We start from the raw sequence: 24957 nt of genomic DNA, 5'->3' as shown, positions 1-24957 counted from the left end.
ATAAGTGGATGTTGCTAATTCAACACTAACATATTTAAAGAAATTTTCTTATGGTTCAGCAAAAAGCTAAGGCTTTATGTCCAAAATGAAGGTATCTCAAAGTTGAAAACGAAGGTTCTGGTCATCCATACAGTTGTTAACCATTTGAATGACATGGTGATTTTGTTGAGGGAGGACTTAACACTGCAACATTAAGAGGTATACATACTTTTGTCGGGTTCATCAAATAGTGTCCTTTTGGTTCACATTTGGTCCCTCTTGGAAAAGTTAAGATTGCCGTCGGGATGAGCACATGGTTCAGTAAAAGTAACAAGCTCCTTGAAGTATGTATGTTAATATTGTAGTTTCCTATTTGCATTATTAATAAGCGTATGTTTTATTGCCACTTGAAATGGATTCACTGGCATCCCAGAATAGGTAGTTTTGATTCTGGTTAAGGCTGTACCAGGCCATTCACATTCCACATTCCTTATAATGTGCCAGGTGCTTGGTGCACATACCTTATTTATCGCTTTGAAGAGACAGAATGCACTGACTTTGAGGAGGTCTTATGCCACAGGAATCAGCTTTTTTAACAATGCTTTCCATATCCCTGAAGCTTAAGTTAGAATCTGAGCATCCAGTTCCATTTTTCTTTTCTTTGGAGCCAATTTTTGAAAGATGGGAAACGCACGAGTAAATAAATAGAAGAAGGACTTGTATTTAGGAGATACTCTGTGGTAGTGCTCTGTGCGGCACATCTAAGGTACCCGCAGTCACGTACAGCGGTCCTGGTCAGTGGTGAGTTGGAGGAACCATGGTGGCTCCTACGTAATTGTAACTGATACCGGTGTGATGGCCTTAGAGCCCGGTGGGGTGATGGATTTCTTTGTTCTCCTGACCTACCGCTTTAAAATCCTGTTTGGTTCTCTGCTTATTTTAAAAGCTTCACTCAACTTCCAGCTCTTACTTCCTCTTAGTCTTATTATTTCCTACCTTTGCGTTTGCTTGAGCCTTAATTCACATGCAGTCTTACTCTCTCCAACTTCCTGCCCTCTTTCTTCTTCTCCTCTCTTGTCTTTCAGATCCTCCCTGGTTAAAATGTTCTCTTGCCCATCTGCAAACTATAGTAGTTTGATTCATTTGCTTAGAAACAGATTTCTTATTCCTGAAAATTGGGATTCTATGGGAAAATATGATGTAATAGTAACTAACATTTAGAGCATGCTTACCATGTAGCAGATGTTACCCCAGGCACTTTATATGGATTATTTTATTTAATACTCCTAAGAAGCTCATGAAGTAAATTAAGGGGGTGAAGTAACTTGCCCAGGGTCACACAGCCAGGTAGAGCCAAGATTGGAACCCACACGGTCTCATTCTGCATCCCATATTCTCAGCCAACTCTTGCTACTTTATTTCCTCAGCTGTTGAGCCCATCAAGGTTTAATGATCACCAGTGAGGTCACAACATCTTGCTAGACACACGGACACTAAAACTGTAGCAAAGACCCATTCCTCCTGCAGTACTGGACCCCAAGTGTAATTTGGGAGGCCTGTGTGGGTACTTCCATTATACCTACGTATGACAGTGCATCTTTCCCAAAGTCAAGGAAGTCTTCACCTTTGTGAAGCTGAGGTTTGAGTGAGTTAAAAGGAGAAAAGAGAAAGCATCAAAACATGAGAGAGGAGAGCATGGGACGGATGAGGGAGCAGTGAATCTCACTGTGACTGGAGCAAGCATGGGTCCTAGAATGGTGGAGAACGGGGGTCTCGGGGTGCCGATGAGGCATGGCATTGGTGATACCCAGATGCCAGGGGATTCGAGTGCCATGGTAAAGAGTTTGGATTCTCGTCTTCAGTCATTAGGAAGCTGGTGTAACCGTACCATGTTTTCCTTCTTGAATCTCTCCTGCGGTGTTGCCTCATTACCTGGAAGCCACTGGAGATGCTGGGAGCTCCATGGTGCTTAGCATCAGTATCTCAGATCAGCTTAGAGGGCAGTTTATTGCTGTGGTGTTGTAAAGGCTAGTGTTTTCCTAACAATCTTTTGATCCTTGGTCCTGCATAACTACTATGAAATTAAAGCTAAAGCTGTAAACAGAAACTTAATGTCAGTACTTACATTCTTAATTTGTAAGATTAATACAGAGATGTTTCCAAAGAAGTTTTTATGTAAGATTAAATGTATGGCTTTCATGCAATTCTGGTTTGTTTCTCCTAATTAAACTTACTTTTTTTTTTTTTTTGAGAAATTGCACATTTAAGTGATGCTCTGAAGAAGCATTTGGATATTGTTGAAGAGCTGTGATCAGTGTTGTTTAAAATGTTTATTTACTTCTGTTAATTACTGTTTAAAATTAACCTTCAAAAGCAAGCAGCATCTTTCTCGATGGCATTTTTTTTGCAAAAAATTTTTATGAGTCATTTTTCTAGTGTTAACAAGATGACTAGATACGGACCCAATTATTTTTTTGATGTTAAGCCCATTCTTTCCTACTTTCAGTCACAAAAATAATTAGCAACTTAGTAGTATTTCAGTCAGGTTGCATAATCTATTGCCCTAGCCTATTCACAGAAAGGGAATTGCCAAACTGGCAAAAATCGTAGAATGAAATAGAGTAGACCTGAGGTTGAGATTCTTAGGTGGGGACTGTTTAAAACAAAATCAAATGAATGTTAAAATCTAGATGTTCTCCTTTCCACCATTACTCTGGCAGTCTGTCTTGTCCCGGTGAGGCTGCCTGAATACGAAGGATGGATGTTTTTCACGTTCCTTTCTTCTTCCGTCCCTGCCTCCCTCCTTCCCTTCCCTTCCCTTCCCTTCCCTTCCCTTCCCTTCCCTTCCCTTCCCTTCCCTTCCCTTCCCTTCCCTTCCCTTCCCTTCCCTTCCTCCTTCCCTCCTTCCCTCCTTCCCTCCTTCCCTCCCCCGTCCTTTTTTGGGGTTTTGTTTGTTCATGTGTTTTTAATTGCTTTCAGTGTGTGTAGCACTTTTTTTTTTTTTGAATGCCAATGGTAATGGCAAACTCTCATTTTTTGAAGCAGGGTTTTCTTTTGGAAAATAGCCAAAAGGCATATGGAGTCCTAGCTGATTAATAAAATAGGTGAGCACTTTGGGGGATTCTGTTTTTGCTAAAGTATAAGCTAGAACTCTTAGACAGTGAGGCTGATTTTAATGTGTATCTCATGAACTGCTTTAAAAGAAAACGTCAAAAGGCACATTATAGAAACATGTTGAGAAATGGCAGAATTGGAATAACTATATAACTTCCTAAGGTGACTTCACAAAACAACATGATTTGAATGTAATAAGTTCTGTTATTTTGTTTCTTGGGGGCTTTGTCCCTTTATTTCGCTGTCGTGTTTTATACACTAAATATAATTCATATTTTTTAATTCATGAAGAACTGTAGGATACATGAATAGCTCTCAGTTTTCAATTCAAACATTAGTTCATATGTTACTGTATACGTGGAGGTATAGGAATTAACAAAGTTTCCAGTAAATAGAAGGTGGCAGGGTAAACTTTTTTCCATGCATAAGTGAATGGTTTTAAGTGCCCTTTGAAATTCTGAATATCTAAAAGGCTGTTGGATTCTGGTAACTGTACGGTCTGAGAAGCTTTGCTCTCAGGAACTGCCAGAGTTTACTCTGTTCGCTACTTACCTCTCTTCTGATTCACCCTTAAGTAGCAGTTTACTCATGTGGAAAGGGGTAAGCTCAGTTCCTGAGGCTATATAATACCAAAGGTTTGGTTTGTTAGTGACATTACCTACGATATGATACCCAAGACAAGATATTTTAAATGAGTTAGTATAAGTCAGCTTCATGAATTAAATTATCTACTGCTTCTCTCTTGGTTCCTCCCCCCAAAATTAAGGATGCCATTTTTATTCCTGTGATTTTCTCCCTGCATCTCCCGAGATGTTCTTTTTGATACTTTGGAAATGGTTGTTCTTGCCAGGATCTGCCTGTTACTGCTGTGAGTCAGTGATGGGGCTCAGACAAAAATTTGGTCCCTTGATGCTTGTCCATTATATCTTTCTTTGTCATATTTTCTCAGCTGCCTTCAATATGTCCTCCCCAAGGACTGGCTGCAGAAATACTGCAATGCAGGGCACCTGGGTGGCTCAGTCCATTGAGTGCCCAGCTCTTGATTTCAGCTCAGGTCATGATCTCATGGTCATGGGGTCAAGCCCCGCATTGGGCTTTGCTCTTTGTCTGCCCCTCTCCCCACTTGCACACACAGGCTCTCTCTCTCACTCTCTCTAAAATAAAAAACAAGAAAAATCCTGTAATACATTATCCAGTATAAGCCTTTTTAAAAATTTTTCTTGCAAAAGAGCATTTGAGCCTATAAATAACATATATTATGGAAACAATATTTAGAGCACTGGGTAAGAAAGGAATTAATTCCATGCTAGAGTATTTTACAACTTTGATGATGGGACTTCTTAATTGTCTAATCAGAGATTCTTGCACACTTTAGAATTCATCTCAATACACTATAGCCCTTTAAAAATTACAAATAAATTTAGGTACTTTTTTTTCAGAACTGATTTTGAGAGTTTCATTGTACTGTATAAGGTCTGGTATCATACTGGAGTCGTGAGCCAGTCAGTCAAGACTTCTTGAACCACATACCCACTTAAGGCTTTTGGTAGAGCATATTTTTAATTCTTTAAAATAATTACCTTGCTGTTCTGGAGACCTTTGAAAAGTCCATAAAGTTAATTACACCATGAGATACACCCTCTGCCCAGCTGCTTAAGCACTGTATCAGCTTTACAGGATGTATCAGTGTGATTGCAATGCAGTATTATAGTAATACACAGTTCATTGTGTGTAGGCATTTCTAAAGTAAGATAATAGTGATAATTACGTGGTTATTAAAAAGTTCAGGACCTTTCGGGGCGCCTAGGTGGCTCAGTCGGTTGAGCGTCCAACTTTTGCCCAGGTCATGATCTCATTGGTTCCTGGGTTCGAGTCCCGCGTTGGGCTCAATGCAGACAGCTCAGAGCCGTGAGTCTGCTTTGGATTCTGTGTCTCCCTTGCTCTCTGCCCCTCCCCCGTTTGCGTGCATGTGCACGCACTCTTTCTCTCAAAAATAAATAAATATTAAAAAAAAAGTTCAGGACCTTTTGCTGTTGTGTAGTTAAGATAGGCTTTGGGAATTTGGTACATTTTTGCATACTTTGGGTTGGGGCTACCTAACAGTTGCTCTTCATTATTTAGTCTGTTGCCTTTATATCATTGGATTCTTTGACTTGACATTGTAATTTTGGTTTCTGTGACTTGTGACAAGATCTCAGAACCTCTTGTAACTCTTCTGAAGTTAGCAACGAATGGGAACTGAGAGCTAACAAGACCGGCTTACTTATGTGCCAGGTATTAGTGTGACATATATTACCTCAACCTCTCAACAAGCTAGTGAGGTGGAGACTTTTATGGTCCTCATTTTACAGATGTGGAAACTGATCTAGGAGAGGTTACCAGGGACATACACTAGAGTGAGTGGTAGAACTTAGATAGGTAAGTGGGTAGGTAAGTGGATACATAGGCAGACAGGAAAAGGTAGAAACATTAAGAGTAGTAAGGGAATATTATTACTGAGAGATGTAATAGTTCACTGGCTGCCAACTGTGTTGTAGGCATTATGCTAGGTATTAGAGAAACAAAGAAGCACCAGACTCTAGCCCAACCTTCATGGAAGGCACACTTGGTCATGGAATGCCAAAATGTAAGTAATTAGTGATGCAGTGTGAACATTTTTATAAAATTGATACATTGGGGCACCTGGGTGGCTCAGTCGGTTAAACTTGCGAAGAATTCTTGGTCTCCGCTCAGGTCACGATCTCACGGTCTCATGAGTTCAAGCCCCGTGTCGGGCTCTGCACTGGCAGCACAGAGCCTGCTTGGGATTCTCTCCCTCTGTCTCTGCCCCTCCTCCGCTCACGCTGTCTTTGTCTCTCTCAAAATAAATAAATAAACTTAAAAAAATATTTTTTTAAATAAAAAAAAAAAGATGTATGCATGAAGTCTGTAACAGTAGACTAAAGGAAGGAGTCAGACTTGTGGCGGAGACCGAGGGGAAAGGGTATTTCGCCGAGGGAGGAGACGTTGAACACAGCCAGATCGCTCTTAGAGGACAAAGACCATACGTTTCGAACTTTGTGTCTCCGGATTCCTAGGAAAGTGTCAGAAGGTAATGAGTGCTCAGGAAATGTTGGACAGATAGATGGTGGCAGTGTGGCCAGCTAGGCATATGTGGCAAAAGAGTATTGGAGGAAATGTTTCTCCCTCCCCACCTCTACCCCTCCCCATTGAAAGCATGGAGGCAAGTAGGGGCACAGTGTGCTCTTCAGAGGTAGCACTGTGGGTGTGTCATTGAAAAGTGGCTTGTAGGGAGTGTGACTGCCATGCTGCATCACACATCACTCTCCTTTCACTTGGACCCATATCCCCTGCCAGGAGTAGTCCCTGCTCCCCATCTCCTCACTACACCTGCTTTAAATCCTACCCATATTTCAAGACCTTGATAAGGACAACACTCCTCCATGAAGCTTTCCCAGCAACTGCCTTGCAGGTACCCTCTCCTTTCTCTGTATTGGTCTCCGATTTCTTATTTTGAAAAGACCCTCAGAAATCCTCTGCTAACCTTCCCTTTGATAAAGAGGAATTGGAAGCTCAAAGGGTTAAAGAATTGTATGGTTCACACAAGCAGTTAGACTGAGTCTGCCCCAGAGCCTGATCCATGTTGATTGGTGCTCCGCTTTCTCCTAAACTTGGTAGTAAGTTTGTGGAGGTGAGGAACCGTGTGTTACACTTAGTATGAAACATTTGTAGATGAAAGAATGGATAGAATACCACTTTGGCTCTCTGACAACAGTAAAGATAATGTGGTTCCCAACTTATAAAATAGTATGTAGACGATTAAACAGAGTAAGGCCTCAACTGTTAGATGTGTTTGTTCAGAAAGAGTACCAGAAGAGCAACTAGGGGACAGTTTTCATGTTAATTTCACCGGGAATGTTGTTAAAGATGGCTGTTAGGTTCCTTTCTTAAAGCTCACTTGAACAACTCAGTCAGCTTGATATATTTCTGACAGTTTAGATTGTTTATTTCTAGGTTCTGATTAGAAATTAGTCTGTTTTCCAATATAAAAAAATCATTTTCTTAATTTAATAATTTTTGCTTCACAGTGACATAATTAAGGACGAAGATTAGATCCCACAGTGCCCTTGTCATTGCTACATGAGAAATCCTCCTCTGACTCAAAAGGAGGCTTACCGGCCACAAAGCCCGTTGTCCCCAACATCCTCATTGGGGATTCAGAGGAGGTGGAGCCTTCTGCATGCATTCTTAAGTGGGGAGTGGGTAGAAGAGTTAGGTATGAGGTTATTGCTAAACAGGAACAGCCATGACTTAGGCAAGATTCATTACACAGAAACCAACACAGTAGACCCTTGTGATTCATTGATTTAACCTTCACATATTCAGTTATTCATGAAACAGTGACCCAGAAGATCTGTGATGTGTAGTAATTTGTCATTTGATCAGGTGTGTTCTGAAGTACCTGTGCAGGAGCAAGTTGTTTAGCTGGTAATAAGCCAACTGCCCAGTTGTTTGTAGCTCATTATCACATATGTAAGAAGTCATGCACTGGGCAGAACTTTTTTTGTTTCTAAAAGAAAGCCAGGAGGAAGAATAGTAAAGTGAAGTCCTAGAAAGTAATGGTTCCTTACCAGAAAACAGAAATCTGGGACAAATTAGAAAGCTGGTGTGCTGTATTTGGCAGTAGAGTAAATCCCTGAAATGCTTGGTACAAAAACAAGGAAGAGCAGTTCCTAGAAATGCCTCAGCAAGTGTACTGATCAGTGTAATGTTGCACTTTCCGGGGCAACTGTAATCTGTGGCATCATGCACCAATTAGTGTGTACAAAGACCTCAGGAATTACCTCTTGTGGAAAGCCTGAGTCTACTATATTTCCATTCCCCAATCCCCACCTTTTTTTAATGGGAGGCCCGGTAATGATATGTTGACTGAATAGCCTTCTTAGATTACACCATTAATCTTGCAGGTGTTGAGATGTTTCCGATCTCCTGTTGTTTAAGCCTTTTAGATCGGGTAAAACTAGCATATATCAGTAACCACTTGTATCAAACACTGTTTTTTAAAAAAGTATTTGGCTGATCAGATTCTGTTAGCCTCCTAGGAGGAAATCCTCTTGAATAGGGAAGATAATGAAAAAGTGGTATCTCCAAGGATAACTAGAAATTGGGACAATAGTCACCCTAGATCCGAGAGTTCTGAGACTGGGCAATATGTCAGGGAGTTAGGGTGGCTTCTTAATCTGTTGTTAAAAAATACTTAGAGGGGTGTCTCGGTGGTTCAGTCAGTTAAGTGCATGACTCTTGATTTCGGCTCAGGTCATAATCTTATGGTTTGTGAGATTGAGCCCCATGTCAGACTCTGTGCTGACAATTCAGAGCCTGCTTGGAATTCTCTCTCTCTCTCAAAATAGATAAGTATTTTAAAAAATCATTGTCAGGTTCAAAGAAACACTCTATTAAAAAATACTTAGAATAAGTGTACTCTTAATCTTCTTTATCTGTTTCACCCATCCCCCTTCCATCCACTGCCCGTCTGGCAACCAACAGTTCTCTAAGAGTCTGTTTTTTTGTTCATTTTGTTTCTTAACAACAACAACACAAAACGCCTAAGAATAGAAATTCACATACAGCCAACTGATAAGCTCCTGAATCACTAGAGAAAACCTGGGGATTACTGCTTCCTCTAGTTTATACCTGATCTCCTAGGAAGTTCCCTTTCTCCCTTCTGAGGCAAGTTTTTATATTCTCAGTTATAACATGTACAAAGGATAGTATTAACATAAACCCTAAATTGTAAAAAGTGGCTTTTCTGAGCATAAGGATAGCTATGATTTCACAGCAGGAAAATAGTAAGAAGAGGGAGAGAAGATGGGACAAGGAATAGGGAAGGCTGGCTTTCTCATTTGCTGGGCAAGGGATCCACAATGCCTTGAAAAGACAGGGTCAGCAGAAGCCTACACTCGTCTCGGGACAGAATCTGAATATCAGAGGTCACACATATCCGTAGGATTTCAGCCATCACCAGCTGCAGGTATCCAGATAAGTCAAGTCTACCACAAAACCAGGGAGAAGAGCAAAGAAACACATGCTTAAAATGTGAGAAAACTGTGGCAGCATGGAGGGATTTTGCAGACAGAAGGGCTTTTCAGAACTTAATTTCTGTGTTACAGACACTATGCCAAGCCGAGATCATGAAAGCAGATTCTCAGCTTCCACATCAGGCTTTTTCCTGTCTTTAATGCTGAGAGATGTGTGTGGTATTTATTGCCAGTTCCTCTTGTCTTAGAGTTTCTACGTTTCTGTGGCTGGGCTTCGTTTTCTGAATGGACTGGGGGAAATTGCCAAGAGGTCTAAACTTCCTGGAGATTGGATTGTTCCAGAGGAACCCTGTGGTGTGCCACATGGAAGCTGTCTCCTTCCAGGTCCCCAGTCCCAAGTCCCTTGGTGTTCACGTAGATCCCATCTTGGCAGTCATGCCACCCTCCTGCCCCCAGCATATTTGTTATCCATGTCTCAGAGAACAAGACTCTGCCTGTGTGGATGAGTAGCTTATCAGCACCTAAGTGGTGGACAGCACCACAGCCACCTTATGACCAGAGGTTGTTCTTCTGACCCTTCTTAGCCACTCCACTTATAAAGGGTTACTTTTGCTTGGTTTGTATACTTAACTGATTTCATAATAAAGGAGCTTTGTAATCAAAATTTTAAGCTAGATTCTAAGCAATTTTAAGTATTGCAGAAAAGATGAGTAACTGTCAGGGAAAGATGCACACTATGGACCAAAGGGCGAGAATGTTAGTATGATAACTGACTGTGTTTCTTGGTGGAAGCAATGTAGAATTCCCCAGGAGACCTGGCTTCTGGCCCTGCCTCACCATTCACTAGCCAGATGACCCTTGGGCAAGTCATTTGGTTTTGCTAGGCCACCATTTTATCCACTTACATGTAAGAATTTCTGGCTAAGAAAAATTTTCTTCTCCTTTGACAGAGATGTCCTGTATGTAGATAGAACCATTCCCACATTTCTATGCAAGGTCAAGCATTTTATTTCCTCTACTTTCTTATAATTAAACCTTCAAATCTTCAGTCCACCCTTTTTTCATACCTTAATTACAGGAAGGATTAGATTGATTTGTTGAAATTAGAACATTCCAAAAGAGACCTAGCTTTCTGCTTAAAGTTCGTATGCATGGAAAATCTAGGCTCACTGATGACTAGGGTATATATATGCTTGCTTTTTTAAAAACATACAAATTGTTACCATGTCTCTTACATGGCAGTTGATGATTACATATTTTTGGAGTTGATAAATAATAATCTTCCAGGCCTGTTTAACACCTAGACATAGATCTTTGGTAAGAAACACCTACCTGTATTGCTTTCTTTGAGTGTTTGTCAAGTGATTCTTCAGAATGTTTTACTTACTTTTATTCTTTAAAGGGTAGTACATGAAACATTTGAGTGACTCAGTCTGTTAAGCGTCCAGCTCTTGATTTCGGTTCAGGGCATGATCTCATGGTCATTGGATCAAGCCCCCATGCTGGGCTCCACAGTGAGCTTGGAGTCTGCTTGGGATTCTCAGTCTCCCTCTCATTCTGCCCCTTCTCTGCTCATGTATGCACATGCACGTGCACTCTCTCTCTTAAATAAATAAGCTTTAACAAATAAAAAAAATGGGCAGTATACTTCCATATTAACACAGTTTATTTCCTTAGAAAAATTATCGTAGAGGTTCCTAGTCCCTGCATCCACGTGTCCATTCTCCTCTTCCGTAAAGTTTTGGCTACCGATATGGCCACCCAGAATAAAGACTACATTTCCCAGACTTCCTTGCAGGTAGGTGTGGCTGTGTGACTAAGTCCGCGCCAGGTGAAGGGAGCTGAAGGGATAATGCAGCTTCTCACATTATGCCACTTAGAGCTGTGCCCTCCCCCTTCCACTTTCTTCTCTTCCCACTGGTTGAAAGACTAGATGGACGAGGGCTGCGCAGTATGTATTGAGGAGCGAATAAATGAAAGGAATTTAGGTCCCTAGTGACTTTGTGTAGAGTCTAGTCCCCATCACACATTAAGTTAAAGTTAAATTTCATAACACTCTGATTCCAAATTATTACAAATTCCCAATTATTAGAGCGTGAATTTGTGAGAGTTGGTTCATCATATACTAACTACTTTGCCCCCTTTAATTCATTCTGGTTAGACTGATTTATGGTGTCATTATGTCCTTTGCTGCATTTGAAAATGTTTGGAAGTATGCTATACCCCTGAAGTGTGGGAGCAGCCCCAGCTGTTCACTGGCAACAGCCCTGACCTCTCCATGCAAATCTAATATAGTGGTCTGAATGTGCGCCTGTTCTCTCCATGAGCTCCTCTCTGAATTTTATCTCAGGTCTGAGATGGTAGCTCCCTGTGGGCTGCTATTTAGTGTAGAAGAGGATGAGTTTAGGCCTGTCAGGTCGTCAAGCACAGTACTGTCCTTTTACATCGAATACCAGCTCTAGTACATATCTACAGAGAGAGAGAAGCAGCTTTGCCTGGGAGGAGGAGAGATGATGATAGAGCTTACGAGAGTTAAAAATTTTCAAATAGACATGGTTTAAAGCAGCAGTTCTCAAATCATGGTGCCTGGACAGCAGCATCAGTAACCTGTGAATCTGTTAGCAATGCATGTTCTGAGGCTTCAACCCAGACCAACTAAATCAGCGACTCTGGAAGCGAGGTTCACAGTCCATGCTTTAAAAAGCCGTCTAACACACTCAAGTGAGAACCACTTTAAAAGAATGTTGGAAAGCCTGAGAGCGGTAGTTACAAGGGCCATTTCCCGATGGGAGTAAGGAGACTAGAAGAACTTTGGCTAGAGGAAAACGACCAGGTGGGGAATGAATTGAAGAAGCACATTCTTCAGAGAGAGGAGTGAGAGTAAGCCGGGGTTCGCATCATGCTCCTGAGAAGGGTCTAAATACTATACTCCTGTGTTTGGTACCTGGAGCCCCTCTGGCCTCTGCTTCTTGGTTCAGGCGTTTCATCAGCCAGATGTGCAGAATTGCCTTTGTGTCACTGCAGTTCTTAAATCGCTGGTATTTTGGGGTGGAAAAGGTGCTATAAACCCACACTATGATGAATAAGGATAGCGCTTCAACCACCTACTTGGCAGGTCGGCAGGTTGAACCTCACCTTGCTCTGGAGGAGGGTTTTGAGCCAGGAGCCAAACGCTTTAATTGCTATGAAGGGGGGAGGGGGGAAGTAGAATTTCCATGTAAGGGCTACCAAGAATATAAGCTATTTAATAAATTATTTTTTGAATGCCTTTTCCATTTTGGTAGTTGAAGTTTGAAAAATGTTTGGAGTACTATAATTATCATTTCTGGGAAAAAATACACATCGCAGTATTTTTGTTTTTGCTGCAGGTCAAGTTGTCGTTCCGGATGGAAAGTAAACACGTCCCTTTGCTCAGCTGCAGCTCACATATTTGTAGTCTCTGGGTGCCCTCTTGGCGGTCGTGGTAGATGAGGGTTTACGCCGCGGGTACACAAAGAATACAAAGACGGCATAGAAACGTGGGGCCCTTTCAGGGGCTTGGCCCAGCACAAGGCTGATTAGGAAGGAATGGTCAGGAGGGTGGAGAGGCCTTCAGAGGAAGAGTTGTAGGAAGGGAATGAGGCTGTTCTGAGAGACGCTGACCACCAGAGGTGGTCTGCAAGGAGGAAGCACTTTCTTACTGGGGAGGGCCTTTAATGGTGTAGGTATAAATGTCAGGAGGTCTCTGTGTGTCTGTTTTGGGGAGGCAGTCTTTAACATTATATTCCATCTTGTCAATTTGCTAACTTTGTGAGCCAGTCCCATCAGCACATCTTGAATGCAGAAATAGCTAGGGAAGAATCTCCAGGGAAAACTACCTCTATAAGGCAGCTTCCTTCCTGCTCTCCAGACAGAGCAGAGACTGTTCTCTCAAAAAAGTGGCCTTTTTTTTTTTTTAAGAAATCAATAAAGAAAGTAGTGGAAGTTGACAGAGAAGCAGCACTTGAGTCAAACTTCTAGCATGCTAAGATGACTCTGTAGAGAGCACGCTAAGAGATGTGTGTATGTGGGGATATATGGTGTGTGTATGTGTTTCATAATCAGCTTCACCTTTGTCAGTAATAGCAGACATATAATGATCACATCTGTGTCCTAGGCACTGTGTTGGGCATTAGGTTTAAAACAGAGAGGAGGAGTGAGCTAATATTAGCACCTAGGATAATGCTTTGCGTGTGTATATGTATGTGTTGATGTACGTGTGCACATATATGTTTAATATGAAATATTCTTTTATATTTATATAGCTTTTATAAATATTATATATTTATACAATAGGAGCGAATGCATACATTTTGTTTTCATCTCCAAAACAGTCTTGTAGGGTAAGCATTTTGATGCCCCATTTAACACATGAGTATACTGTACTGAGTATTGTTAAGTTAGTCTGACTCAAAGCCTAGACTTTTTGTAATAATTGATGATGGTGATAAGAGCTCTTCTCTTCTGGACACTTGGATGCACCAGGCAAAGGGCTGCTTGCAATATATATTACCTCGCTTAACTCTTACAACAACCCCGAGGAAACTTGGACACAGAGAAGTGTCAGGAAACGTGTCCAAGATCACACAGATAGTTTCAGAGGAGCCAAGATTTGAACGTACTTTTTTCTGGCTCTCAAATCTTGGTAGTAAGCCAGTAGGTATACTGACTCCCATGTATGCAAGAGAGAGAGAAAGGTAGCTAAAAAGAAGTCTCTGTTAAATGACGAGCCACTGGTACAAACAAGTATTTTGTCTTAAGTAAAACAGAAATTAAAAAAAGAAAGGAGGAAGAGAAAGAAGAAATAAATGGCCAAGATAATTTTTTCAAAAATCTACTTCCATATTTTTAGCCACACGGTTTTTGTGTCCCCCAACCCCCCGCCCCCGCCAGAATGTGCAAACCCTCATGAGAACTACCAGTTGAACAGCTAAATAGCCCGCTGTTGTTCCTTTGCGGCTGCTGTTGTCAGCAAAGACTGAACAACAGCAGCGTCCTGCGGTGCCTTCCGCCCGTCCTTTTTCCATGCTGGTCTGCGCCCTCCTTATTCTTGATCTATCATTTTAATCACATAAGTACAGTCGCTTTCAGGAACTTCTGAAGACCTCCGATCAGCACATAGTATTCTTTGGAGTCCTCAAGACTTTTGAAATCCATATACCACCTCTGGACTCGGGATTTTATTGACAGAATTGCTGACAATGCCCTTGGTTTTCTGTTCCTTCCTTCTTCAAGTCTCGTAAGATCTCATTTCTTCCACCGTACTTCTAAAACTCTACGTGGTTAACAAATACTGGGGTTTTAAAAGGAGGACTGGCTCCTCCTCTAATTCAGCAGTTACTGCTGGTCCTCCCGGAGGCCCTGCTTGCAGAGGACGGGCTCACAGAAGGCCTGGCTGAAGGATGTCCACAGAGACACCCACACGGCCAGCCCCCCATTTCCAGATGCGCCGCACCTTTCAAGTCCAGATCCTGATTTCACAAAAAGAGAGCCTGGTTTTACAGCATCCCCTTCCTCAGTGGAGGAAAACTTGAAGTGCAGAAAGCAACCCATCCAATGTGGATCACTCAGCAAAATAGAGGCTTTGTTTTCTGTAATGGACGTTGCCTTCCGCTTCAACACCACCCTGGGGAGTTCTTCATTTCTAAGGTTTATGCCTCTGTGACATTTTCAAACTGTTATGAAGATTCCTCTTAAGATGTTGCTGAACTGACTGCACAAATCTAGTTAATTTAAGTTCTCCTCATTAGTCATTTTCCCATTCTCTAGTAATTTTCCTTCCTTTTCTGGGGGCTTGTGTTTACGGCAAAAAAGGGAACCAGGTACTCAGAGAAGTTTGTTAGGCAAAATTAGTCTTTTTGAAAGAAATCTTCCATTTTCTTTGTACACTTATCCAAACCATCCTCTGAGGCTTTATTTTATTGCCGGTTTTTAAAAATAAAATCCTTGTTACATTTTGCAAGTTTGTTACTGTGTACAAATATCTAAATTTAATTATATGAATGGCAAATCCCTCTGGGAGTAAATTGAATACGTGTTCGTGGTGTGAACTAATGGATGATGAAATAAAACGTCCCTGGACTCAAAATTCTAATAAACTTTGGTAAACTGTGATTTAACATTCAGTAGGATGTACATAGGCCATGTTTGGGATCTGACTCTCCCACTCCCTACCCTCTACCCCTCTCTCAGCTATTTTCATGCCTCCCAGGGAGCTCTGACCTCTTCCAAGAAGACTCTAGAGAACTCGTTGATTGAGTTCCTGAGAATTAAAGCGGGTGTATTCTTGAGCTTCTAGATTGTTCAAGCTCCCCAGCGGTTCTCGTGTGCAGCCAGGGTTGAGAATCATTATTCCAGCCCTGTGGTTCTCATACCACCGCGTGCATGAGAATTCCATGGAGGGTTTGTTCAGCGAGATTGCTGGGCCGCACTCCCAGTTTCTAATTCTGTAGGCCTGATATGGGGCCTTAGAATTTGCATTTCTAGCATATTCCCAGGAGATGATGAAGTGCTTGTCCATGGCCCACTGTTTGAGAACCATACTCAAGACCACAGAATCACCTGGAGATCTTGCTGAAGTGCAGATTCAGTAGGTCTGGCCCAGGTGTCTGAGACTGTACAGCCCTAACAAGCTCCCAAGTGATGCCGATGCCGATGCTGGTGGTCCAGGGAGGCCACCCTTTGAGTAGCAGAGCTCTAATGTAAAGCGTTATTTTCAACCCAATTCAGTAATATCCTACATTGAAAAGATGTGTGGGCCGGGAGAGTCCTAGAGGTACCATGGGGCTCAGCATCTGGTTTGGACCATTTGGGGCAGGCAGAGATCTGGAGGGCTCAGTGCTTCTTTGGCATCTGGCCAGCTGCCGTTTGACAGGATGTTTGAATATACCCTTTGCAAAGCTCTGTTGTCAGTAAGGAACTTCATTGTAAAGATTCCTGGTTTGCTTGGAGGAGTAACACGGTAATTCTCAGCTCTAATCACACAATAGAATCACTCAGGGAGCTATTAAAATAAATATTAATTCCCAGGCTTCTCCCCCAGAAATTCTGATTTAATTGATTTAAGGTGGCATCTAGACAGTGGTATTCTTTTTTTTTTTTTTTTTCTTTTTCATCCAAAGTACAGATTTTATTATCTACAAAGAGACATTTGCATTTCTGGAAAATTTTCACTAAATGCCAATAAATTAATCTTTATTTAGGGAATTTCAGGCATCAGTTGGAAGGGTATTTTGGTGCAGAAAAAATTTTTTCATTATTCTTTATTTTTTTTCTTAGGAGATTGAAGTTCATTTTATTTCCTTAGAAATTAAAGCACTGAATGTTTCCATGCATATGTATGATGTGATAAAGTATGCAGGAACTCCAGAGGCCTTATCACCTAGGTGATTTTTATTTGCTTATTTTTTATAGGATTTTTCTTTGAGATATATATATATATATATTTTTTAATAGAATTTATTGTCAAGTCGGCTAATATACAGTGTGTAAAGTTTGGTTTTGGGGTAGATTTCCGTGGTTCATTGCTTACATACAACACCCAGCCCTCATTCCAACAAGTGCCCTTCTCAATGCCCATCACCCATTTTCCCTTCTCCCTCACCCCCATCATCAACCCTCAGATTGTTTTCTGTGTTTAAGAGTCTCTTATGGTTTGCCTCCCTCCCTCTCTAGACAGTGGTAGTCTTAAAAGCTTGATAAGTGATTGTAATGGACAGCCAGCATGAGAAGCACTAAAGTATCTTATGTTGCAGCTTTACAGATCATTTCATTTTTTTTCTTTATATCTGGCTAATTTATATTCTGGGATGCAAACTAACTTTATTAGGTAATGAAAACAATGTAGTATGGCACTTTTAACAAACTGCCAAGAGAAGGGCATATGTAGATTCCCTCACTGTTAAATCCTAAATTCAGAGTAAAAGAAAGTGCTGGGAAAGTACAGCTGGTGTTTCCGAACAAGCCGAAATATGAAATATTTCTGGGACTGTATCAACAAGCCTAATTTTTTCCCCTCAGGGTTATGATTGTGTGGAACGAGTCTTCACCGCGAAGCTTGCCAAAAAAGGTTATGATAAAATCGTGGAATGTGAATGAAGAGAATTCACAGTGTAACTTTAAAGGAGTCAGTCTCTAAATTTAAAAATATAGGGATGACGTGGCTTACGTTTGTAATAGAAGTTTTCAGAACAAAATAATACTGGATAAAAAAACACACCAAAACCTCTACCTTTTATCATGTGATGTCTGTAGGAGCAAATGAGTTTGGGAGGCTGGCCAGTCAGAAAGTGTTGAGGACAGTACCAACGACCCTGCACCTCTTTCTTTATCTTTGCCAATTAATTTTGCATTCTGTGTGTGAGTGAAACCATAGCCATTGACGAAATATACAAATACCAGAAAAGCCAATGAGGAAAGTTCAAGTTCCTTTTGCTTTTGGTATTGTGGACCAGTGAGAAGATTGTCGGCTTTGGAAGCTGTGCCACTTGCTTTGTGACCTTAGCCAAGTTTCTTAACCTCTCTGTGCCTAGTTCCTCATCTACCAAGTAGAAAGGAAAATGTCCTCTTTTCCCAATGGAGGAGAAAAGGAGAGGCATGGTGCGTTATGCATAGAAGGTACCCCACTGATAAAGATTGCCTTCATTTCCCTAGCACAGTCGTGAGAACTGAATCCTTAATGAGAAATATTATATGTCAAAATATTTTTCCTGTAAGTCTTTATTGGTATTTTCTAGCTGGGAGTTACACTAGTTTAGATTTCTTCTTCATAACTGTGAGGTATACTTTTCTTTTTGGAGGGTAGGCTTGCTCTTGCCTTAGCACCTTCATCCTTGCTGGTCCCTCCATCTGAGACATCCTGCCCTGCTGTTTGCGTGCCTTCTATCGTTCATTCAGGTCTCTGTGCAGGTGCCCTCACCCAGCGGGTACACCCACGTTGCTGATTCTACTTCAGGGCATTTATCGCCCCGCAGGCACCATGGTGTGTAGCTCTTTGTTTATTGTCTCACTCCAGAATTCTGAATCCAGGAGGGCAAGGACTTTGTTTTATTCCTTTTATGCTCTAAATTCTGTGCCCAGAACCCCCGGCACATGGAAGTCATTCAGTAAATGTTTGTCGGATGAATCAGAGAAGGATTAGAGAAGATTTCTCCGACTTCACCTCACCTGTACCACCTCAAGTGGCATAGCCTCCAAAACCAAATCTCCTCTCATGAGGAGATTTGCCTGCCAGGACGGCCAGGTGGCCCCTGTGATGGCTTCAGTGATGCCACAGCTACTCTAGGACTTGAGATTATAAGGGAGGGGGGACTACCAGAGTGAGGTGGAAGTCCCAGAATCTTCCCCTCTTTGCTCCCTGCTCTACCTGCTAAATTCTGTGATATCAAGTCCAGTCCACACCTGGGGGTCTCGTGAAACGTCTCTGTGGTTGGAACTCCCAAGGATTGTGTCTCATGACCGTGTGCTGCCTGTGTGCATTTGTGTTGTGTGTGAGAATCAGGATAGATTTCAGGAAAATGACCGAGCACCCAGCAGCGTTGATTTTGTAGTTAGTTACTGGTCTAAATTTCAGTAGTCCATTTCATGCTGCCTGTTTTCCATTAACAAGTGTGCAGCATTTTAAGTGACCATCTCCAGAGATTTTGAAAGAGGAAGAAAGTTTTCGTGTCTGATGTGTGGGACTCTGCAGAAAATCAGATATAGGGAGAATCTGGCAATATCATTTTCTCTTCTCTTTTTTCCCTTCCCATCTAGTAGTTTTCGTTTCGGCTTTGGTTTTATTTAAATCTGTGTTTAAGTAGAAAACTCTCGAGTGCGATTGCTACTTGTAGATCATGATTGCACTTTCCTTGTTGATATAGGAACCTGGAGAAGATCTACAACTGGCCAGCATGTGGTCACACGGGTTAAAGTGACTTAGATTGAGACGCACTTTTCATTATCATTGTAAAATCGTTCTAATACTGGGTGACCCTGTCAATATTTTAAGGGCTAACCTCTTACAAGAAGATAATTAATATGATGAAAGAAGCTTATTTTCTCTCCATAACCTCCTCTGTTACAAGTGATTCTGTCACTTTAATCTTTCTGTATCTGGGGCAGTTTTTGTTCTTTTTTTTTTTTTTTTTTTTTTAGATGCCAGTTGCAAAGTGTTGCCAAGGCAACCAGACTGAATCCTTGTTAATTAACTTAACTATTATATATAGATTTGTTAGACACTGTAGGGAAAGAGTCAGAAGAGGCTTCTTTTCAAATGGATGAAATTTAAAATTCAGAGGTAATATCAGAAAAACCTTCTAAATGAATGGGAAATACAGGTGTGGCTATAGTTTTCTCCTTATTTTTTTCATGGAAGAGAGATGGAATGGAGACGTAGATGAATAAATGAAATCTCTTAGAAGAATTAATTTAGAAATGGGTCGGAAAAGAAAGTATCAGAAAGACACTTCCTGATGCCATGGTAACCATGGTTGGGTACCCAGGTGATGACTGATTGGAGGAAGGTGCTAGTGAGTAAGGATACTGGATAATCCATCAAGACCTGAATAGAGGGTTAAAAGAAGAGAAAAGCTAAGAATGTTAGCAATTACAAGATGAAAAGAAAGATACAAATCTTAGAAATCTAGATTCTTTAAAAGCATCATTTTACAACTTGCCAAGTCAGTATCATAGGCTTGAATCTTATGCCTACTAGTCATGGAGTTAAGAACACAAGCTTAAAAAATTAAAGTAAAAAACTGATAGCAATACAAGAAGTTGCTGGTTCATAGTGGATGATTTTAATAGATCCTTCTTGGAAATTAGTTAAAAAATGTGAGCTAGAAGTGGTCTGAATGTCATAATTAAGCCTGATTGGATAGATTTGCAAGTTTACATCTAGTAAAGGGAAAATACATGTTTTTTTCAAATAGCCATGTATTTTAAAGATGACCTTAGGCCATATTTATACACATATTTGCCAACTCTCTCTCTCTCTCCCTCTCTCTCTGTCTCTCAAGAAATGAACAGAAGTAGGGGCGCCTGGGTGGCGCAGTCGGTTAAGCGTCCGACTTCAGCCAGGTCACGATCTCGCGGTCCGTGAGTTCGAGCCCCGCGTCAGGCTCTGGGCTGATGGCTCAGAGCCTGGAGCCTGTTTCTGATTCTGTGTCTCCCTCTCTCTCTGCCCCTCCCCCGTTCATGCTCTGTCTCTCTCTGTCCCAAAAATAAATAAAAACGTTGAAAAAAAATTAAAAAAAAAAAAAAAAGAAAAAGAAATGAACAGAAGTAGAAAATAGTACCGAAGTAGTACAGCCTACATTCTCTGGCAAGAGAATGAAACAATACAGTTAATCTAAGAAAACAATGATGATTTTAAATCTGCTAATTGATTATATAATAAATTACAGGGGGGGCGCCTGGGTGGCGCAGTCGGTTAAGCGTCCGACTTCAGCCAGGTCACGATCTCGCGGTCCGTGAGTTCGAGCCCCGCGTCAGGCTCTGGGCTGATGGCTCAGAGCCTGGAGCCTGTTTCCGATTCTGTGTCTCCCTCTCTCTCTGCCCCTCCCCCGTTCATGCTCTGTCTCTCTCTGTCCCAAAAATAAATAAAAACGTTGAAAAAAAAATTTTATAATAAATTACAGGGAAAGCCAATATGGTCATCTTGAGAAAAGTTGAAAAAGTACTTAAGATTTAAAAACCCTCATTTTTAACATTCCTAAATCCCTTTGGATAGTGGTTCAAACAGTGTCTGTGATAACCTACATTTTGTATTACAAAGGCATTTGTATTACAAGGGCAGTTCTTTTTTTTTTTGTTTTTTAAGTTTATTTATTTTGAGAGAGAGCAGGGGAGGGGCAGAGAGAAAGGAGAGAGAGAGAGAGAGAGAGAGAGAGAGAGAGAGAGAATCCCAAGCAGGCTCTGCACTGTCAATGCAGAACCTGACGTTGAGCTCAAACCCACAAACTGTGAGATCATGATCTGAACCAAAGTCAAGAGTTGGACGACTGAGCCACCCAGGCGCCCCACAAAGGCAGTTTCTAAGAAGTAAATAAATCTCTCAAGGCTTGAACTGCAAAGCACATAAGTAGGTGACAACATTGAGACTGTGAAGCATAAAGAGCAGAATAACCAGGAAGATCTAATATGTTGGGTTATAATGAAAGCGTGTTTTATTGAAGCATATATTTGGAAAGTCTGATTGTACATAACAAGTATTTCTCAGGAGAAGAATGGAATAGAATGTGACACAGAATAAGTTCATCGCAGCACATTCACAAGAGGAGGAATGAAGTGTTATTGCAGTTAAAGTCACAGAGCTCGTGGTATGATTGGACACAGTGTGTTTGTGTTTGCCTGAGAAGTCATCCACGGGACGTACTTAACCAACTCCATCTCCATCAATCCCCATGCTGTCAAGATTCACTTTCTCCTCCCCAGCTTAATGATTTGTTTTGTCCACACTGACGGGTATCCAAGACTGGAGTTCCTCTTGTGTTCTCTTCTCCGGGCAGTTGCTTGGGGTTACCATAGGAAAATAGGATATATGCATTCTCCATCAGCCTACTGCAGCCACGCTGGCCTCCCCACCCCTCCTGGGACATGCAGGATGGTATTAGCTGTTCCTGCCACTGGAATGCTCTTCTCCTAGATATCTCCATGGCCCGCTCTCTCCCTCTTTTAAGTCTTGGTTCAAACATTGGTTTCTCAGTGATGCCTGTTCTGACCAGATTATAACCGCCGCCCCTCCAATCGCTCTGATTCCCCCTTGCTCTGTTCCATTTTTTTCTCCATAGCACTGAGCACCCTCCACTACGACACACTTTGCTTATTTATGATGTTTAGTGTTTATTTTTTGTCACCCTCTGCTGTGCCGTAAACTATATGAGGGCAGGAATCTATGCCTGTTCTCCTTACAGCACAGCTCAAGCTGCTAGAACAGCAGGTGCTCTGTAAATATTTTTTAATGAATTTACTACACCTGTGAGTAGGAAGGCTCTTTCATCGGGCGTTTTGATTAAACAGGAAGTAGACAAGGAAAATGGTCAGTGAAATGAAAGATACAGCCATCAAGGTAGGAGTGACCTGAGGAGCACTTGGTTTTGGAAATAGAGCTATACTTGCGTAACACGAAGAGATGAACGACCTGGAAGTGAGGACACCTGGATTCGTGTTTTACTTTTACCGCTGACCACACGTGCATCAGTTGAACTTAATTTTTAGTTGAGAAGACTAAACTAGGTGACCTGGATCTGACCGTGCTTTGTGATTCTGGATGGGTTTTACTGTAGAAAACACGGAGCTAATGATAATGTACCCCAATACCACATGGCGTCATTTTCACCCAACATTTTCTGAATTCCGTCCCCCCTTCCCCCCCTCGCCCAAGAGATCACGGGGCTATGATGACGTGCCTTGGGTTTGTTTCAGCCTTTTCCTGAAGGACATAATGTTGGTGTAGGTTTCTTAAAAGTTTAAACCCAGAGACTCAGCTGTGGACTGGGGCTCCAGAAGCTAGGGCTTTGTTCGATTTAGTTTTCTTTTCTTTTAAAATGGAGGCGCAGCAGTGGTCAGTACATAATGCCTGAGGAAGGAGAGAGGGGCATTTGATCTCTGCTAGAGATAGACACGCCGGATGGTGTTTAGGGAAATTACATGGCAATTTAGCTCCTTCTCCATCTTGTGAAGCTTCCATGTCATAGAATCCTGTGGTCTTAAATAAGTTCATCTCTTCAAAATTCAGGGCTCAGAGAGAGAGTTCTTTCGTGTTGATAATCACATACCTTTGTGTCCAGTCCCTGAAGTAGCCAGGATTTGTTTGTGGGTCTATTTTGGGGTTTTAAACGTATGCTGTTTTTGAAGATCAGGCCTTAAAACTCCTTTTAAGTTCAAAGGTCTTTCGGTCAGTAAGTGATGAAGTCCTCTTCCCAGATCGTGCACCCCACGTAAGCACCTTTCCGTGCCACTCTTGATTTTGGTTGGCACATGGAACGTGGATTTTTCAGCACAAGTGAGCGGGGAGGTGGAGAAGGCCACCGTGCTCCCCCCACCGTGTAATGAGCAGATCTCAGGGGAGATTTTCATGGCCGGCTGAGCGGAGTGTGACAGTTTCACTGGTTTCTTTCTCTCCCCTCCTCTTCGGTCCATGAATAGATCCTCAGGACTGCCCCTGAGTCTGACAACAGCGCCCCACACTGCCCCCCGGGCACGTGCTAAATTCTTTCTCTCCCATTTAGAAGAGAAGCCAGATTGCTCCAAGGCCCGCTGTGAAGTCCAGTTCTCTCCACGTTGTCCTGAAGATTCCGTTCTGATCGAGGGCTATGCTCCCCCCGGGGAGTGCTGCCCCTTACCCAGCCGCTGCGTGTGCGACCCTGCGGGCTGTCTGCGCAAAGTCTGCCAGCCGGGATACCTGAACATACTAGTGTCCAAGGCCTCAGGGAAGCCGGGAGAGTGTTGTGACCTGTATGAGTGCAAACCAGGTACGCGCGGGCGTCGCATCGGCGGCCTCGCTTCTCTGCAGCCCAGGGTCGCAGACCCCTCTGCTGCCACCGCTGCCGGCCTCCCAGGGAAGATGGGCTTTGTTGCCGGCACCCTGCACACCTGCCACTCTCACTGCTGACCTCCTAGTCAGAGGGGCAGGGTGACAACTCGCTGGTGCACACGCACCTGCCGATAGGGACCATCTTTTTTCTTCTCTCTCTTTTCCTTCAAAGTCTGCTTGACGCAGGAAGTGGGGTGAGAATTTATGATGCTGTAGCTCTGTGCTCCATTCCCCCAGAGAAGAAGGTCAGAGCCTTCCTTGGTTAGACCTATCGCTTTATCACCTTTAAAAACAGTCATCATATGTAAACAGAAAGATGCATATGTAAATATGCATCCAACCACCACATGCGTTAGAATGAAAATCTCAGCCCTAGTCTTTCTCCTTGCCGGTTCCCTGCCATCCGTCTGCTGGCTTTAGAGCATGTGCTAGGTCTCAGACTGTTTGCTCACCTTCTTTGCTGCATTTGATTTGTTGTCCTGTCCCAGCTACCTATTGCTTCGCAGTATTTCTAACATCCTTGTTCTTGTGCATTTCTAATACACTCTGTGAACAGGTCTAAACTATAGTGATTTCTTTTTTGCAAGTCTCTAACCATTGGTCAGACTTTTTTTTTTTTTTTGGTCTTAACTGCTGGATAAAAGCCTCAAGCAAAACAATCCCTTGTCCATCTCTTGCAGTGTTGTGCCAGAAACGCGTCTGGCTGACCCTCACCATCCACATAACCAGCACTGGCTTCCCTCTCTCTCTGTGTCTTCATCCTAACTTTTAGAGGTCTTATCCCCTGCTTTCCTGGCGCAGATACGGGCCCTACTGCCACTCTCTAACGTGCACCGAAATGAAAATGTCAGTGCAACGAGAGGGTTCTGGGGAACAAGGAAACCGCACACATTTGTGAAGAGCCAGTGTTTCGTTTCGGGGATTCCCAGTGCAAGTAAACGTAACAGTAAATGGTGCCTCTGTTTGCCCCTTCCAGTTTTCAGCGTGGACTGCAGCACCGTGGAGTGCCCCTCCGTGCAGCAGGCCGTGTGCCCTCTGGACAGCTACGAAACTCAAGTCAGACTCACGGCGGACGGTTGCTGCACCCTGCCGACAAGGTTGGTCCGTCATCAGTTTGTCAGCTCTTCTCCGCTGTCTCGTGTGTTAGCATCACTGAAGGCACAGTTTCAGGCACGCACTCTGCTCTCCCCAGGTTATCAGGGAAACCTAACACGCTCCTGTTTCTGAGGAGAAATCCTGACTATTCCTGTGACTTGGTATTTACACGTCTCATTCCTTGGGTCAAAGCCAGAT

At 42.4% G+C, this 24957-nt stretch overlaps 1 protein-coding gene across 1 annotated transcript in view; it reads left to right on the top strand.

The window, feature by feature from the left end:
* The window catches only part of CRIM1 (cysteine rich transmembrane BMP regulator 1), a 192472-nt gene that overhangs the window by 63254 nt on the left and 104261 nt on the right, over positions 1–24957 (top strand). The window contains exons 3-4 of the mRNA XM_047069487.1: positions 23360–23602; positions 24641–24761. Of these exons, the coding sequence (XP_046925443.1) occupies positions 23360–23602; positions 24641–24761 (364 nt within the window). The remainder of the gene's footprint in view (positions 1–23359; positions 23603–24640; positions 24762–24957) is intronic.

This window comes from Lynx rufus, unplaced genomic scaffold (genome assembly GCF_022079265.1).
Source record: "Lynx rufus isolate CCGP_SWC_20201006 ecotype Redwood Valley unplaced genomic scaffold, mLynRuf1.p SCAF_8, whole genome shotgun sequence".
NCBI lineage: Eukaryota > Metazoa > Chordata > Mammalia > Carnivora > Felidae > Lynx > Lynx rufus.
The sequence above is the reverse complement of the archived record's forward strand: the minus strand, read 5'-3'. Positions and strand labels throughout refer to the sequence as shown.